General features: G+C 47.4%; 6 protein-coding genes across 6 annotated transcripts; 3 read left to right on the top strand and 3 right to left on the bottom strand.

Annotated features, from left to right (window-relative positions):
• Positions 1-1,738: 1,738 nt before the first annotated feature.
• On the top strand, positions 1,739-3,845 carry FIESC28_00937 (uncharacterized protein; the record flags this gene model as incomplete). Its single annotated transcript, XM_031155088.1, has 3 exons — positions 1,739-1,924; positions 1,981-3,567; positions 3,618-3,845. The coding sequence occupies 3 exons, from the start codon at positions 1,739-1,741 to the stop codon at positions 3,843-3,845; spliced, it is 2,001 nt and encodes a 666-aa protein (XP_031020883.1).
• Positions 3,846-4,529: 684 nt separating this feature from the next.
• Positions 4,530-5,965, top strand: FIESC28_00936 (uncharacterized protein; the record flags this gene model as incomplete). Its single annotated transcript, XM_031155087.1, has 3 exons — positions 4,530-4,583; positions 4,630-5,913; positions 5,960-5,965. The coding sequence occupies 3 exons, from the start codon at positions 4,530-4,532 to the stop codon at positions 5,963-5,965; spliced, it is 1,344 nt and encodes a 447-aa protein (XP_031020882.1).
• Positions 5,966-6,897: 932 nt separating this feature from the next.
• On the top strand, positions 6,898-8,644 carry FIESC28_00935 (uncharacterized protein; the record flags this gene model as incomplete). Its single annotated transcript, XM_031155086.1, has 5 exons — positions 6,898-7,077; positions 7,123-7,578; positions 7,686-7,759; positions 7,808-7,925; positions 7,973-8,644. 5 exons carry the CDS (start codon positions 6,898-6,900, stop codon positions 8,642-8,644), a joined length of 1,500 nt encoding a protein of 499 aa, XP_031020881.1.
• Positions 8,645-9,149: 505 nt separating this feature from the next.
• Positions 9,150-10,937, bottom strand: FIESC28_00934 (uncharacterized protein; the record flags this gene model as incomplete). The annotated part of the gene is made up of 1 exon (XM_031155085.1): positions 9,150-10,937. The coding sequence occupies one exon, from the start codon at positions 10,935-10,937 to the stop codon at positions 9,150-9,152; it is 1,788 nt and encodes a 595-aa protein (XP_031020880.1).
• Positions 10,938-11,240: 303 nt separating this feature from the next.
• Positions 11,241-12,392, bottom strand: FIESC28_00933 (uncharacterized protein; the record flags this gene model as incomplete). Its single annotated transcript, XM_031155084.1, has 1 exon — positions 11,241-12,392. The coding sequence occupies one exon, from the start codon at positions 12,390-12,392 to the stop codon at positions 11,241-11,243; it is 1,152 nt and encodes a 383-aa protein (XP_031020879.1).
• A 1,359-nt stretch (positions 12,393-13,751) lies between these two features.
• Positions 13,752-14,269, bottom strand: FIESC28_00932 (uncharacterized protein; the record flags this gene model as incomplete). Its single annotated transcript, XM_031155083.1, has 2 exons — positions 13,752-13,930; positions 13,978-14,269. The coding sequence occupies 2 exons, from the start codon at positions 14,267-14,269 to the stop codon at positions 13,752-13,754; spliced, it is 471 nt and encodes a 156-aa protein (XP_031020878.1).
• Between the last annotated feature and the right edge of the window lie 2,458 nt (positions 14,270-16,727).

Genomic DNA, 16,727 nt, shown 5'->3' with positions numbered 1-16,727 from the left:
AATATATTGTATATACAATGTTATGATTGGGCTAGTCTTAAAAAATGAGGTCCGATCGGCATGACTTTAATCTTGACTTTATTTTGCTTCTTGGTAAATGATTCTCGATCCATGATTTGATCAAGATCCAATGTCTCAAGTCCAAACATACGTGTCACCGCCCGCAAGAGAAAATATGCATGCATGGAAAGTTCCTGAAAGCATTACCAAAAAAAGGCACTGCAAGAGAAAGAAGAAAAAAAGGTCGTATAAGGCGTCATGACCTGGGCCTCAGACATATCGTTTCACCCTCATGCAGAAATTGACAGCCATGACTGGCTGGGAAGTCTGCGGGCTGTTATTTACGGTGACGGATATAGATCCCGAACCCGAGAGTTGCACAACGTCTTCGGGACGGGAAGAGAAAGAGTACGGTATAGAATAAGCAAATAATTCGTCGGACACACAGACAGGGCAAGGACATGGATAGATACAGGGGTTGGTTTAGACAAATCGGGTAGCGTAGATCATCTTGCAGGGGAGGAGGAGAGTCACCGAGTCCACTGTACCTAAAATGTGGCTTGCATATCTCCATGTCGTCTCTTGTCTTTTTTTATTTCCTGACCGTGGGCTACTGCAGGTCCTGGGGTATGGCGAGGTGACCGTGTCCAGGGGCAAGAGACTTGTTTTCTGGAGGTGTGCTTGAGATTAAGGTTATGCTTGGATATCAAGTGAAACCACAATCAATAGTATTGTTCTAGTGTTAGATTAGCAGTGTAGATCCAAACAATGGCATTGTCACAATCCCATACCGACTTTCCATTGTTATCTCAATGACTGATCACTTGAACCCTTGATCAAGATCACCTCTTCAACTTCCATTCCAAGACTCAATCTCTACATATTTAGGTAGCTTGTTGATGACATCTCAACAACACATCAATATTTGGATGATCAGAGTAAAGATCACGATGAATTGCAGGCTTCATCCCAGCCCGGAAAACAAGTTCGGGTGAAAGCAGATCGACAGTGACACTGCCAGCGTTCCCCTGGCCTGTCTTGGCTACAGTACATCCCTGCTCGCAACCAAGGAAAGTTTTCAATTCATGTTGCCATTTGATATGCCGGCAAAAATAGAAACTTCCCGTACATAATGTAAGCTGAACAGTCGAGCTGAAAGGTGCAGGCTCTTGTCGATCTTGATACTCACCCATGCCCTATCCTATCACCAAAAGCACGTTTTCTTTTCCTTCTCCCAGGCAGAAAAGAGGCGTTGTTGCATATTCCCGCTTTTGTTACTTGCTTGCTAATATGGGCGTCAACAGTTCATTTGCATTTGCAGGGGTTATCCGGGCTCTTCGTATCGTGCTGTCGTGTCAAGGTTGGATATACAGGACCTTGAACTTGGAAGAACAAACGGCTAGTGTGGTGAGGCGCTGGAAAAGTAAGAGTAAAGAAAAAAAAAAGTGCCGTACAGCAATAGTCTGTGATGAGGCCTGATTATTGCGCTTTGTTGTTGAGCAGGGGGTTGGAGGCGAAACTTCTTTCTGCTGGAATCTTGCTATAGCTTCATTGTTCCCCAGCTATTTCTTATCTTTTCTCATCAGCTTTGGTGGTTCAATTCACTCGCTTGTCTTGTAAGGAAGGTTCTTTGGGCTTGTCACTCGCTATTGTCTCTCGTTACTTTACTTTGATCATCAAAGTCTTACGGTATGCTTACTCAGTAGAGTTTATACCACTGCTAACGTTTGAAGCTATCATGACCAGTCGCATGCCAGCTAACGGACAGAGGACCTCGTCCTCTTCCTCTGACCGAGGAAACATGTCGCCAAACCAAATGGGCAAGAAGCCAGCCAATTCTAGCGATGAATCCAGGCCGTCTACCTCCCAGCCTCAGGTCCCAGCAAACCCTCTCCGTCCAGGATGGACCCTATCCAGAGACTCGGTAAGTTTCATCTTGCTCTATATCTAAATCCAAGATCTATATCTGACCATGTATAGTCTGTTATTCGCGGTATCAATGGTGATTTCCATCCCGGCGCGCAAACCCCCATGTCAGGAGTAACGCATGCCTCCTGGCTGACAAACAACGGCAACGAATCGAACCTATCATTCACCTCGTCCATCATGCAAGAAGAAGCCAAGCTACGCTGGGATTCAGATGAGGAACTCAAGAAGATGTCCAAGGGGATGCTGCGTCTTCAGAAATGGAGTCTCATCATCGGTCTTGCTGCCATCAACGGTGCCCTCATCTACGTTGGATGGAAGTACTACCAAGTGTACTGGTTCTTCCTGGTTCTTCTCAGCTCAAACACTGTTCTACAGGCGTTCATGTGTCTGTGCATCATCCTCCACTGGTTCTGCACTCGTGTGTTGTGCTTCTGGTGGAGGCCTAAGGAAAATATCCCTGCTGAGCCCGAGAAGATGGTTCTTCTGTTGCCTTGCTACAACGAGACATATCAGGAACTTACTCGTTCGCTTGATTCTCTCATTGCGCAGAAGCATGTCGATAATCATCCTCGTGTCATCTTCATCGTTGTAGACGGCAACGTGCGTGGACCAGGCATGGAAAAGACTACCCAGGAGTACCTCCTCCAAGATATCCTCGAACCTGGTCCATCTCGCACTTTTGAGAACGGCTACCGCGCTCGCGACGGCCTTTTCATGCCTGTCAAGACACAAACTGGTTTCTACAAGGGCATCCCATATGTCTTTGTCGGCAAGCGCTACAACCAGGGTAAACGCGACAGTCTTTGCTTTGCGCGTTCCCTGTTGTATCATTTCAAGCAGCGCTCCGAGAATGTGGTGACCATGTTCAACAACGATCTTTTTGAGTACATTGGCAATAATTTTATCAACGCCGGTCTTGACGATGTCACGTACCTGTGCGGTATGGACGCCGACACTGTCTTTGACGAGGACTGCATCTACGAGATGATCAAGGAGATTCGCAAGAACCCCAAGCTGGTCGGAGTTTGCGGACATGTCTGCGTTGACTTTGACGGTTCTAACTGGGGATACTGGTCCTTGTACCAATCTGTCGAGTATTCTCAGACTCAAGGTCTTCGTCGTATGTTCCAGTCACGCATCACTGGCAAAGTCAACTGTCTCCCCGGCTGTTGTCAACTCATCCGTGTTGATGAAGCTACGTTCGGTGATGCTGTCCTTCGCGAGCGATTTGGATACTGTCCCAAGCCCAACGATATCATGACGCAGCACATTATGGGTAACTACTCCGAGGACAGTATCCACGCTTCTATCATCTTCAGTCTTTTCCCCGGCAAGCAAACCGCCCAGGCCCTCCGTGCCAAGGCCATGACCATTGTGCCTCAGGACTGGAAGGTTTTCCTTTCTCAGCGAAAGCGTTGGGCTCTTGGTAGCATCTCCAACGAATTCGTCATGATTTTCCGGCCTGGTATCATCCTCATTGAGCGTCTTCAGAGTCTCATTGCTGTTATTACCTGGGCCATCACTCCTTTTATCATTGCTGCCTTTGTTGAACTCCTCATGGTATTTGCCAAGCGTGGTAAGGAAGTGATGTCAGACCCCGTCTTCCTTGGTCTCATCTGCGTTCTTTTCTTCCGTTATGTAAGTTCACCTTTCCAGCTTTTAAAGACGTTATCTAACATAATTTACAGTTCTATTCCTTCTGCATCGGCTTCTGGCTGCCACGCAACAATCTTGAGCGTGCACAATACTTTGCAGGCTACGTCATGCACCTGTTCACATCGCCTTTTATGAACATCATCGTCCTTGTCTACTCTCTCTTCCACTCTGACGACTTCAAATGGGGCAAGACCCGCGAAGTCATCCGAGGCGACAACGAAAAAGATGGTGACGAGACTGGTGGCCGAGGCACACACTAAATTACAAGCTGGTCAAATTGCAACTGAGTTGCACTTCTTCATTTCCATTCTTGGGTCGAATATTGTATTGGACATAAAATTAGGGGAGGAAAGTAAAAGGGGAGGCTGGAGTACACGATCCAGCCGGTTTTTACATAATGTATATTTCTATTAGTTATGATACATAGTTGGGTTCATTATTTGGGGATAAATGATGATTTCTATAATTAGGATCTGCGTATGTTTCTGTGATGAGGCCCTCCTCATGTAAGCCACAATTACCAACTACCAGGTACCAATGTGATGTGTTCTTGGCGTTTGCTGATAGGTGTGAACAATAATCAAGTAGACGAAAAGGGCAATTATCTTGACCAGCTTGGGCTTGGCCAAGATACGTCCGTATTTGTTATGCCAGGAACGCTTCTACTATGGCATGTATTCAGGATACCTTAGCGCTGCAACAACTTTCAATAAAGCAACTATATGCGTCGCATGATCAAAACATTCATTGTCTACCCGTAGGTCCCGAAGATAATAAGAGGGACATTTTATCTTGTTTCGGTATAGCTTCATTTCAGCTGATCTCCATCCAGGATAGTCACCCTCCAATTGGTCACCCCAATTGATCGTTGGAGAGGGGGCATGTTGATAGTTCCTCAAGCGTCAGAACATCTTTCCAATTCAACTTTATGTATGACATGCAAAATGAAAGGTCAACACAAGTCCCGCTCTGGCTGTCAAGCTTGCAAGAGCAAAAGGGTAAGTGTTCATCTTACCCTAAACCATTAAGCTAACAATCCTGTAGCTCAAATGCGATGAAGCCAAACCGAATTGTCGTAATTGTATTTCGAGAAAGATTACTTGTCCTGGTTATCAACAGACGCTCAAGTGGTCTACTAAATATGAGCGACGTAAAAGCAATAACCATGACCCGCCTGGTTTTGATCAATTGATCTTTGCTGCCTCAGTCTCGGTCCAGGATTCTCAGAGCAAACGATCTTCGCATACAAGTGTTTCTATCGAATTGTCGTCAGGTATCTTGTCTACAGACGATGATGGTATTGCAAGTCCTGTCGACACCCGAAAAGAGTTACTTGAAGCAAGCTCAACACCAGTCCCCAGTCAAGAATTGATACCTGTGAACAACATGCCTCTCATCCTACAATCACGATCGCCCAAGAGAAAGTCTGAGGAAACAGAAGAGCCTCACTGTAGACGACGCTCTTCATTCCACATAGCCACCGCACCAAACAACGCCATCTCCGAACCATCATCCTTTCTCATCGAGCTTTGGTTCAAATCCGTATGCGGTTCATGGGCAGCCTACGATTCATCAATAAATCCCTTCCGCCGACTAGGTTCTTCCCTCTGGTCTTCATCGCGACCACTATTCTATTCCCTCCAAAGCATGGCCGCTGCCTCTATAACGAAAAGACAACCCGAAATCCAAGAAATCGCTATATCAGCTCCACGTATCGCAACAGAAGCCATAATACACGAACTCAGAAGCCTTTTCGACGCGCCTAATTCTGTAACTACGGTTCCTCATGCGCTGATAATATCTCTCTTCTGTCTCAGCTCGTCGCTGTGCTGGATGGACCATAAACAGCTCGGGTTACAATACCTGCGACATGTTCGCATGATACTCTCGCTTCTTGAAATGCGATCCGAGTACCTATCCAAACAAGACCGTAGTCTTGTAGGCTTTTTTAAAGAATGCCTTATCTACGAAGAGTCTGTTCGAAGCATCGTGACTAGTACCAGGGAGGACATCAGCACCCTCACGGAATGGGCCCCGGCAATGTATCCTCCGTACGACTTTGTTCTTCATCCCTGGACAGGTGTTCCGCCCAAGATCATCGCTCTGTTTGGAAAGTCCATGTCTTTATGTCGACAGTCGCGCGATATATGGCGGAATTGCACGGCGCCGACGTACGAAGTTATGTGGCAGACGATGTTTGACATTAATGAAGCTCAAACGTTGGAAGAGACCCTCTTGTCTGTTCGAGTTCCCAAGCTCATCAGCGACGCCTCAGGAGGTTACACCAATAAGGGCCAGATCAATTTGGATCTACATCACGCTGCTGAAGTTTTTCGTTTATGCTCACTATTACAACTTTACCAAACCTTTCCAGATCTAGTATCAAGACGTCTTCCAGATGAGCTTGATAAAAAATCATGGTCTACCTCACTAGCACTCTATATAACCGGGCTTCTTGCCAACATACCTTCAGAGTCAATTCGATGTCTGCAGCCTTTGCTATGCTTAGGAGTTGGCTCGGGACTGAGGTGCAAGACGGTACCAGAAGGAAGACGCTCAAGGCTAGAGTTATTGGACCATTCTGAAGAGTCTGATCAGGAACAATTCGCTGACGTTGATACGGCACGCGCGTTCATAATGAATAGGCTTCGGGGCTTTGGGAGTGGTCCAGCCACTGGTCCTATTGTTGTGCTACGGGACTTGTTGCAGGCTGTCTGGTCGTACTACGATAGTGAGATAACGCCTGGGTCTATTCATTGGTTGGATGTGATGGCGGATTTGAAGTATGAGACTGTCTTTGGTTAGATACCAAATTGAACTCTGTGTGGTCAATCAAGATTCCCCTCCTGACAACAACCCATTCAGCTTCTTATCAACGTGGTACTAAGGCCCCCGTTAGGTCCGCGGCTGCTTGTCCCCTAAAACTTGGACTACTAAAATAAAATAGCCTAGTGATAGTCTACTCTGTGACCAAATTATTTCGTCTCTTATGTCCTGACGAGCTTCTTATCAACGTTCCACTAACAAGTTAGCCAAACCTTTCCTCATCGGGGCTGAGTTACCGTATCCCAGATCCCTGCTAGCAAGTCCCATAATTCAGCGCGGGGTAAAAAAGGAGCATCCCCACGATAGCTTTTCAAGACTAAGACTTTCTAGGCAAAAATGTCCCGTACAGAATCTGGGGAAAAGACAAGGGGGGCGTCTAAGTGCGACTCGTGATATCACTCGGCACCCGGTAGAGTTTATATACAACCTGCTTCCCTGAACTTGTTTCTTGCTCTTCACCAAGACTCAATTCTTCATTCTGTCAATATGAATCCTGCTTCGGAAAAAGGAAGTGATCATGATCATGAGCATAATGAGCATGCAAAGCATGTTGAGCACGCCCATGGCGGCGATGCAGCTGATCTTACAGCTTTGGGCTACAAACCTGAGCTTCAGAGGAATCGATCCATGTTTACTCTTCTTTTCCAATCTCTAGCAATTGCCGCTGTATGTCTCCACCTTCTATGGCTGTCACTCATACTAACCTGACAGATACCCTACGGTTTCGGCGCACCTCTCATCAATTCTGTCTATGGCGGTGGTCAACTATCCATGTTTCTCGGCTGGATCATCGTCTGCATTCTCGACGAATGCATCGCCATCTCCCTCGGCGAACTCGCCGCCCGCTGGCCCACCTCCGCAGGGCCATACTACTGGTCCTTCCAAATCGCCTCACCCAAGTACAGAACCGTTCTCTCATTCATAACAGGCTGGACATGGCTCGTCGGCAACTGGACCATCACGTTATCCGTCAACTTTGGCTTTGCGTCCCTTCTCGCGGGCGGCGTCAGCATTTTCCTCCCCGAGTACGATTGGCAGCCCTGGAAGCTCGTGCTGATCTTCTACGGTCTTTGCGTGGTGACGTTTTTCATCGTTGCTTTTGGAAACAAGTTTCTTCCTACTGTTGATACCTTCTGTGCTGCGTTTACGGCTATTACTATTTTTATTGTGTGTGTTTGTTTGTCTAGTGAGGCAAAGGATGGGAGGCATTCGCCTAGTTACACACTTGTCAGTATGGAACTTTCCGTTGAAGGGAAGAGTGACTAACTTCTTAGGGACACTTTGATCCTAACCTGTCAGGATGGGGAAACTTTGGCTTCTGGATTGGAGCTTTGCCTTCAGCTTATACGTAAGTTGTTCCCATAATGGCGCTTGGTTATGTTCTGACTTGGTCCAGGTTTTCGGCTATCGGTATGATTACAGCCATGGCTGAAGAATGCGGCGATGCCACGGTCAGACTTCCTCGAGCCCTCGCGCTTTGTGTACCAGTCGGTTGCGTCGCAGGACTATTCTTTGTAAGTCGTCTTATTCTTGATATTGTCTGCCTACTAATCATCTCTAGATCATCCCAATCTGCGCGACCCTCCCCCCTCTGGAAGATCTCCTCGCAGCACCTCTCGGCCAAGTCCTCCCCATGATCTTCCACCGCGTAATGGGCACCAAAGCAGGCGGCATCGCCCTAACAGCCCTCGTCCTCATCGTCACTCTCTTCTGCTCCATCTCCATCACCGTCGCAGCCTCAAGAACAACATGGGCCTTTGCCCGCGACCGCGCCATTCCTCTCTCCAGACTATGGAGCAAAGTCGACAAGCGTCATGGCACACCCATAATGGCTCTCATCCTGACCACCGTGATCGAAATGCTCCTCGGTCTGATCTACCTCGGCTCCAGCTCTGCATTCAACGCCTTCATCGCTGTTGGAGTAATCGGCCTTGCAGCTTCATACGGCATTCCGATTCTCCTCTCAATGCTTACCCGTCGCGCTGGCGTTAATACAGCGCCTTGGACGTTTGGAAAGCATTTTGGGTGGGTTATCAATGTGCTGGCCTTGGCGTGGATTTGCTTCGAGATGGTGCTTTTCACGATGCCTGTTGCGATTCCGGTTAACCCTGTTACCATGAATTATGCCGTTGTTGTCTTTTTTGGGTTTATGGCGATATCGGCGGTTTGGTATGTTGTTCATGCCAGACATGTCTACAAGGGACCTCCCGAGTCGGACGGCTTGAGTAAGTAGGGTTGGCTTGTCATTTATGTCTGTGATTTGCGGAGTTTTTCGTGTATATACCCTAATTCTGAATAATCTTCCATCTTGATATCTGTAGATTCTGTTATTAATGTGAGCTTTAATGGAATGATTAGTAGACTGGCACTTCTGTATATTTAAGAATGGTATGCTTCTTGAAATCCCCTACTAGATAGCCCTCAAATTGACGTCGTCGATACCTTGTCAGATACGTATAGTTATGAGGTCCTTGTTGAGGTAAAGAGTAAAACAAATAACTTGTACAAGGTAATCACAAGAGACGGGATTTTCAGTTGGACAACTTGTGTCTTTTTTATTTTGTAGCTGACATGAAGATCGGTGGAGGCCGACGAGGCAAAAAAGAAAAAGAAAAAGAAAAAGGAAAAAAAAAAGAGATGCTTGTGTTGACATACCGGATTCGCAGTATCAAACATATATCCAAACTAGATTCTGTCATTGCACATCCTGCGTATGTAGACAAAGGCCATTGGAAGACTTATCTTTGCGACTGAAGATATTCTTCTTGTGATTGGATATCAGCCAGCCGAGCCACCGCCTCTCTATCTTTTAGATGACCGGGAAGACGAAGCGGCTCTTCGTCTGGATCCTGCCAGTGACAATAGGTCCAGTAATCCCATGCGCCGTCATGGTGGCCTTTCATCCCGTCCACTATCCTTTGAGGGTCCCTGGGCAACCCTGGGCTAAAGTTGCATCGCAAGACATTTGAAGTCTGATGCACCAAATGCATAATAGCGTCTTCGAAACCTTGTTCTAGATAGAATTTCCGTGACAACCCTTTCACTTGTCCAGCCGAAAGATCTGTTAATAGGCCGCTCTCCAAATATTGGTTCCAAGCGTGATGCACAGCAATCTTGTCGTGGACTATCCTGTCGAAAGCCTCTGTGCAATGGTCAGTGCAAGAGCCAGACTCGACAACTAGACTGTACCATTCGGCGGAAATGCCCGAATCAGCCACCACTAGAGAGTCAAGAAGCCAAACAGACAGCTCTTGGGCGAATTCCTCGTCATAGATGATACCAAGATTTCTGTCCCCCGTCGTGAACAGTTCGTCAACGTCCAAGATATCGTTACAAGGGCGCATAATGCAATCGACAATACTGATATGACGTTGAACTTGAAGCAAAGGGTTCTCTTGCAGCAAAGGGACCAGCCCATGGCCATGAACAGCAGGCCTGTTTACCGATGGCAAGTCCTCATGAAGGTTCAGCGCACGAATTTGAGTACGTTGATGGGAAAGTAAGAAGTTGAGAAATCGAATAGCGACGGCGACAGCAGAGAATCTGATCTTTTCGCGCAGACGAAATGTAAAGTCGAGGGTGGGATGGTCGTACTGTTCAGAAAAGTGGCCTGGTGAAGGGTTGCCACCAACAGCATCGTGGAAGTCAATGCTGTACTGCCACATATCGGGGAGTTTCCATACGAAATCGGGTATTCCGAGAAGGCGTATGGCGTGCTCGACCTGTGATCGTGTTGGAATAGCCCAATCATCAAACCGGAGATTGAAGAATTCTTCTGCTGGATACTTGTTAACCCAGTGTGGCAGGGACGCATGTACACGATTGTTGAATTTTGTAGGATTTTGATCGGCGATCAGTCGCAGGCAACGCGTCAAGCATCGATCAATCTCTGAAGAAGCACAGTCCCGTCGTTGATACTCATAATCAATCCTGTCTACATCACGGTCGATTGGATAGGTTGGGATCCAGCGATGGACACCACCATAGCCTCGATACTCGAACAGCGACTCGTCTGTGATGATAGTAACCCCCTTTAGATAGAACTCTTGTACAAACTCGCATGGAGCAGGCTGCATATTCTCCCCTGCAGGGTCCGGACCATCGCCAGTACGCCAAACGTGAAAGTGGTACTCCCGTTCGGCCTCCAGTTTCGCCTTGAAGCCCGGGAATTCCGTCGCAAGTTCAGCGTGCATTTCTGGCGTGATTAGAGGGGCGAGATGAAGAACCAGATCCTGCTGGAGGACCTTATAATAGGTGGCTGCAAGATTAAAGCAACCAGCTAGACTGCGCCAGTCCTCGCGGTAGAGTGTTGAGAAGTGAAGAGTGTTGACGGCAAGCGGGAGGTGTTTGCAGTCGTTGGCGATTGAGCGACAAGTGTAGATAAGAGAAAGGTCGATCGGAGTGTTGTCAGCGTTCCTGAGCTTGTCTGACTTGCCGTCGTAGACATAGCCGCCTGGCACCCTGAAGTAGTCGCCAAAGATTTGCTGTCGTATCTCCAGAGGGAGATCGGTGAGACCGGTAGACATGGCTAGTGAATGCGCTTTGCTGCTGGTGAAGTAAAGAGAAGCAAATGAAAAGCTGAAGGGTGAAGGTTGAAGTGAATGAGAAGCGGGGGTTTTCCGTGCTTGACGTATGAGTCATCAATCAACAATAACACCCCAGGCAAGACAAAGTTTCACCAAAATCATGTAAGAAAGGTTTAGACAGTTCAATGCAATATAAACTTTTGTTAACGAATCAGCAGAAATGAAGTACTAGCAATGTGATTCTGCGTCCATGAAAGTTAAAACCCCGTTCCCGTAAACCCATTGACCTTGTATCCTCGCTATTTAGGACGACTTCTTCCCATTAAGCTTCTGCTTCAGCTTGTGAATAGCCTTTGTCCCCTTCTTCAAAACAAAGGTTGCATACTCCCCATGGCCTTCCATATCTTTGGACGCCCGCTTCTTGATGTTCATATACTCGACTCGGTCTTCCTCACGCTCTCCGATGGGAACGACGATTCCTGCGTAGCGGAAGAGGATTGCGTTTAGAACCATACGACACATACGCCCGTTTCCATCTTGAAAGGGGTGGATCTCGACGAATCTGAGTGAGTACTTGGACGCAAGGGAGAGAGGGTCGAGAGATTGTCGGGCTTCTCCTTGTTCGATGTCCTTCTTCAGGTTGGCGCACATCTCCGCCATCTTGGCAGGGACATACTGGGGCGTGACGAACATAGTGTTTCCAGCGCCTACATAGCACGTGCGATAGATGCCAGCGTACTTCTCGTAGGGTACCTCAGGGACCTCAATGATGGGGACACCCTTGCAAAGGATAGCGTGTGTATCCTTGATGAGATCCTCTGTCATGTCTTCTCCAAGAACGACGAAGTGGTGGATGATATGCTGAAAAGCCCTCATGTGCTGTACAACCTCACGACGGCCGCGAAGAACATGCTGTCGAGTTTCTTGCCGAAGTGACTCATCGTGTTTGTATAGGCTTAGGACTTTCGACTCGTAGTCCGGATCGCGCTCTTCAATGTCAGGAACAGGCTCGCCTCGCAGGATCTGGCGGCAAAGATGCATAGTGACATCAAGGCCCAACCCAGCTCGCTCAATCTTGTTGCTACCAAAGATTGCGTGGATGATGGAATCGTGAAGCTCCTTGATGAGGATGTCCTGCTGCTCTTGTGTCCGATTGCCTCTAAGGGATCCCAAGTATCGGGTTGCTTTTTCGAAGAGCGCTTTGGGGTCTTGCTCAGCGGCATAAGTACGGTAGGTAGAGTCAGAGCGGATGGTGATTGGGACTTGAGCTGATCCCATGGCTGGCCATTTCTGGCGGACAGACCTGTGAAGATCCGCAAGCATCTTGGTTCGCCTGGCAGCGCTAGAAGGCATGGTAGAAGAAGAGGCGGAGGTGGATGCTGCTGAAGATGGTTGTTGATTAAAGAGATCGCCAATAGGCTTTCTCTTATGACTTGGGCCAGAAGAATCGCCCATTGTGAACTGTGTGCTGTGTACTGTGAACTGGTGATGATGGTATAGACTGAACTGAATGCTGAAGAATGAAGTTGATGAAAGAAGAGAAAGAAGAGAGAGGTTGAAGTGGCGGCAAGAGCCTCTATTTATACTTCAGTTGTGAGGCCTCACAGATGAATCACTGCATTTGAGCTCGATGTGTGATTCACTGTCTATACGCGTAAACTGAACTTATTGTCTGTCAGGCAACAATTAAGGAGTGTGCCTAAGGTTTGTTATTTACCAAGTTTTCTTAATCAACGTTTGGCATCAAACTCTTTCGATTGTCGACCCTTGCACATTATAAGATTATGCATTGTAGTTGTCGTTTGTAAGATAAGGAATAACCATTAAGGCTTGATTGGACGGTGTCCATCGGAGAGTAACGACACATTGGCGTGCACCTTTAATGTTTGCTAACAAAAAATAATATATCAATTGCCAGCATATGTAGAGGAGGGATCAGTATTATAGCATGTAAAATTGGGAAAGTTAATATTAGTTGAGAATGGTTAGCGACTGAGTTTCACAAAGGTCAAATGCAGTGTAGAAATCTGTGGGAAACAGTGTTCTTGAAGGCGTCCTTGTATGGGCATTTGTCAAAAGCAGCAGTTACTCCATTCAGGCCTTGTAGTGAGTGGACTCGAGCGACACGATTTGCGGGCAGATGGAATAACACAGTCGCTGAGTCGGACTGTCGAGGAGTCATGTCCCACATGCATGAGCAAATATAGGCAAAGTGGCACCCATGGGTCGAGTACAACTCCGAGCACCTTGACCTTGCCCTTGTTGAAACAGTCGGGGGTCATCTTTGGGGCATTTGGAAGGGGCTTGTAGGTGTCTTCATGAGGATCATTGAAGTGCATGATACTGTACTTATCCGGGTTGAATTGCATTCAACATTTCTCCGACCATTACGTCTTCTTCTTAAGTTCTATGAAGGCCTCTTAATTCCTCTTGTAAGACAGAGGGGCAAAATAAGATACGTGTCGTCGGCGTAAGAAACGACAGAGACACAGGCGTGATCAACCCGTGCGCCGTTAAGCGTCTCCAGCAGAGGATCCATAAACATGACGAAAAGGAGTGATGAAGGTGGCGAGCCCGAGGAATACTAAGGTTAATGCGTTCGCGCTCAGAGATACTCCCGGGGAGTTTGAGTATCAGATAACGGCCAGAAAAGAAAGACCGAATTAGGCGAAGAAGTCATTCTGGAAATCCCCTGTCTGCAACGATCTTAAGCAGCGCAGTACAATTGACGTTGTCGAAAGCTCCTGCGATATCATGACCCATCATATAGAGCTTCTGCCACAATCTCTTTTGTCGTCGGCTATATTTCCTAGACTACTTTCGGTGGACAAAGTACAGAAATGTGCCAATGGCTTGCAATGTTGACTTGCCCGGGGCCCCATATTGCTTGACCTCCTCCTCTTTGGGGGACTTCTCCATCATAAGTTCCTTATGCCCTGGCTCCATCTCGGTGAAGAGGACAAGGTTGGGGTAGTTGATATCCTCCAATTGCTCTAGGTCTTAGCCCGTAGATGCCGACGCTTTTCGTGTTCCTCGGTACCGATGTTTCTCTTATCATCGACGAGGTTGGGCATAGACTTAATAGACTGTTGTTGTGAAAATTGCATCCCTAATTGGGCGATCTTCCAAGCCCCATTTGTAGACTGTCCCAGATTATAGAGATAGTTACGCTGAATGCCATGCTCCTTTCGTTTGAGATACCTTTCTTTGGTCCGGTAATTGGGAGCATTATGTACTGCCTCGGAATGTACTGACGCGATGCCATCACCCTTCACTAGTCCGCGGGCTTTGAAGTCCATCGGCTGAACATTTGGTATTTTGTATTCACCCATGGTCGGTGGACACTTACCAGTGCATTCGTCCAGGCTAGTGGAAATCCGTCGCGTAAGTTCGTTCACATTCGTTTCATCGATGAGACGTTCTTCTAATCCTTCCTTGGATGGCAGATCACTCGCCACAGTGCCACTGTACTACTTTCTATCGGTATCGTCGTGTTTCCCTGCAGCGAACTCAATGGTGCATGGGGTCATCTTGAGGCCCATGTCGGTCTTGCCCATGCTGTTCTTGAACTCCTTAGATGGGGCGGAGATTCTGTTTCGGTTTCACCGGAAAATCGAGGCCAATCAAAACGGAGGATGGATGTTGAAATCGCTCATAGGTATACCATGACCAGATCCCGATGCCTTGGCAACCATATCGTCGATGTGTATGGTCTATTTGGGTTGGTTGGGGTCATGAACAGAGTGGATTTCGAGATCTCCAGCCTCTGTAGCCAAGTGAAAGAGTGGCAACCATGCCCTTGTTGACGCCTTGGTGCCATTTGGCATTCCGTCTGTTCCTTGGTATATTTTTGTGAACGCGGAAGAAGACTCTCGGGAATTCAGCCGGGGGTCCTACGGAGAGGCTTCAGTAAGTGCTCCTTTCTTCGGTCTTCTCTTCGACTTCTGAGGTTCTCTATACTTTCGACTCGGGTCCTTGGGGCTATCGGATTCAGCAAGGGTTCTGAAGGACTCCATGGCGATATTAGAACCCTGGCCGTTGTCCCAAGCAGCTGCTGAGGAGGGATCACAACCAACTATAGTGCGAGGCTTCCACTTTCGTTTCTTCAAGGAAAACTGAACAATTGACTCTCTCGTCCTTCCGTATGCTCGAGATTGGTTTGTTCAATAACGAGCTCCTCCTTCTTATCACTTTTCTTTTGTCTTCTTTCTCCTCATGAGATCGGTGGGCTTCCTTTGTCGCGTTGCGAGCTAATCTGCACCATGCCTTGTTCCCATCGTGACAGTCAAGGTGGATGAGGGGTCTCTGAGTATGGGAAAGAGCAAGAGATAGGCGAGTGATTGATAATCATAGGGATAATACTTTATTTACCACTGGGTCCATTCAATGCTTGGTTGTTGTTTTATCAGCTGCTGGGGTCATAGATCATAGCCAATCATTGTACATGCAATCTGTGTGGGGTTAATCTGACGGCCCGGATATAGACACCGGTAGCAGTGGAGGTCACGTCAGACCTCTTGTGACCATAGTCTCAGTCGCCCCGTAACAAGGTGCATCTTCAGACTTTTGGTCTGCGAATAGATCACCCAAATAACTTACTGTTAAGACAAGAACTGGAAGGACACGGTCCCTTTGAGAAGGCCTGTGACTGTTTAGAAAGTATGGGATCCTGTTACTGAGGTTCGAGAGAACTCTGTTGATAGTGCTTAGAGAGACCAATCCGCCTGGGGAAGATAAGGATGCGGACATCAGATGCTCTACAGAAATTATCCAACACAGCGGAGTCTCTCTCATGCTTCTGAAGCAGTGTTCTCGACATTGGCTGGCTTAAAGGTGTTTCCAGAATAAAATACCGAAAGTTACGATCCGTTAGTACCCCAAAAGGGTTTGATGAGGAGTCTAGAAAGCCTAATTTACTAATGCATCAGTGAGTAGCATGTGATATAGACTGACATCTAGAGTACCGTCTGTCAAGTGAGCAACATGCAATGAGTCACTTTGTGCTGGCGACGTCTTTAATGATGCGATAGACTTAAAACTCAGAGTGAATAGGCGGATGAAGCGGAGTCTGAAGTCCCCGAAGGCGACGTAGAAAGAAGTCAAGATGCTTCTAGCATGACCAGAGACTCGCAGATGACGGACACCCATTCCCAGTGCACTGAATCTCAGCGCTCCGAGTCTCAGACAGCCGAACCACAGGCCAGTGGATCGCAGGCAACGACCACACAATCGAAATTCTATTTGACCGGTCATCTTGCTGACGACGAACCACTTCCCGACATTGTCAGATACAAGTTCGATGAGAAGAAGGATATCTAGGCCCAGTTATGAAATAGCAGATTCGGTGCAGACAAGCGACGGCAACAATGAGTATTTTTGCTGAATGAGATTCAAGGCAAGCTGGATGAATGAGCTAGACATGACTGATATTGAGTTCATCCCTCTGCTCTGGACTTTTTGCGGGTTCTCTCTCAATTTCTGGGTCACTTGTCGGTTGTTTTCTGATTGAAGAGCCGTCGCCTACCCTACAATGACAGACACAAGGTTGGCGAACTACAGCTTTGTCGGTTTACGTAGCCCAATGTGATGAAGCTTTCTAAAAGAATATGGCGCGTGAAATCTATTCTCGTCTTCGTTTACTACCTGACCAAATGAACAGTGGTCAAAACTATAGTAGACGAAATCATGCCAGTATGTCGTGTGGATCTTAACCACGTAAGGTGTTGACTGAAAGGTTAGAGAATGGCTTGTCTGGTACCCTGTACTGTGGGCGGATCGAAGTCACATCGG

Source organism: Fusarium coffeatum (genome assembly GCF_003316985.1).
Source record: "Fusarium coffeatum strain FIESC_28 chromosome Unknown BRIP53273_contig_26, whole genome shotgun sequence".
Lineage (NCBI taxonomy): Eukaryota > Fungi > Ascomycota > Sordariomycetes > Hypocreales > Nectriaceae > Fusarium > Fusarium coffeatum.
The sequence above is the reverse complement of the archived record's forward strand: the minus strand, read 5'-3'. Positions and strand labels throughout refer to the sequence as shown.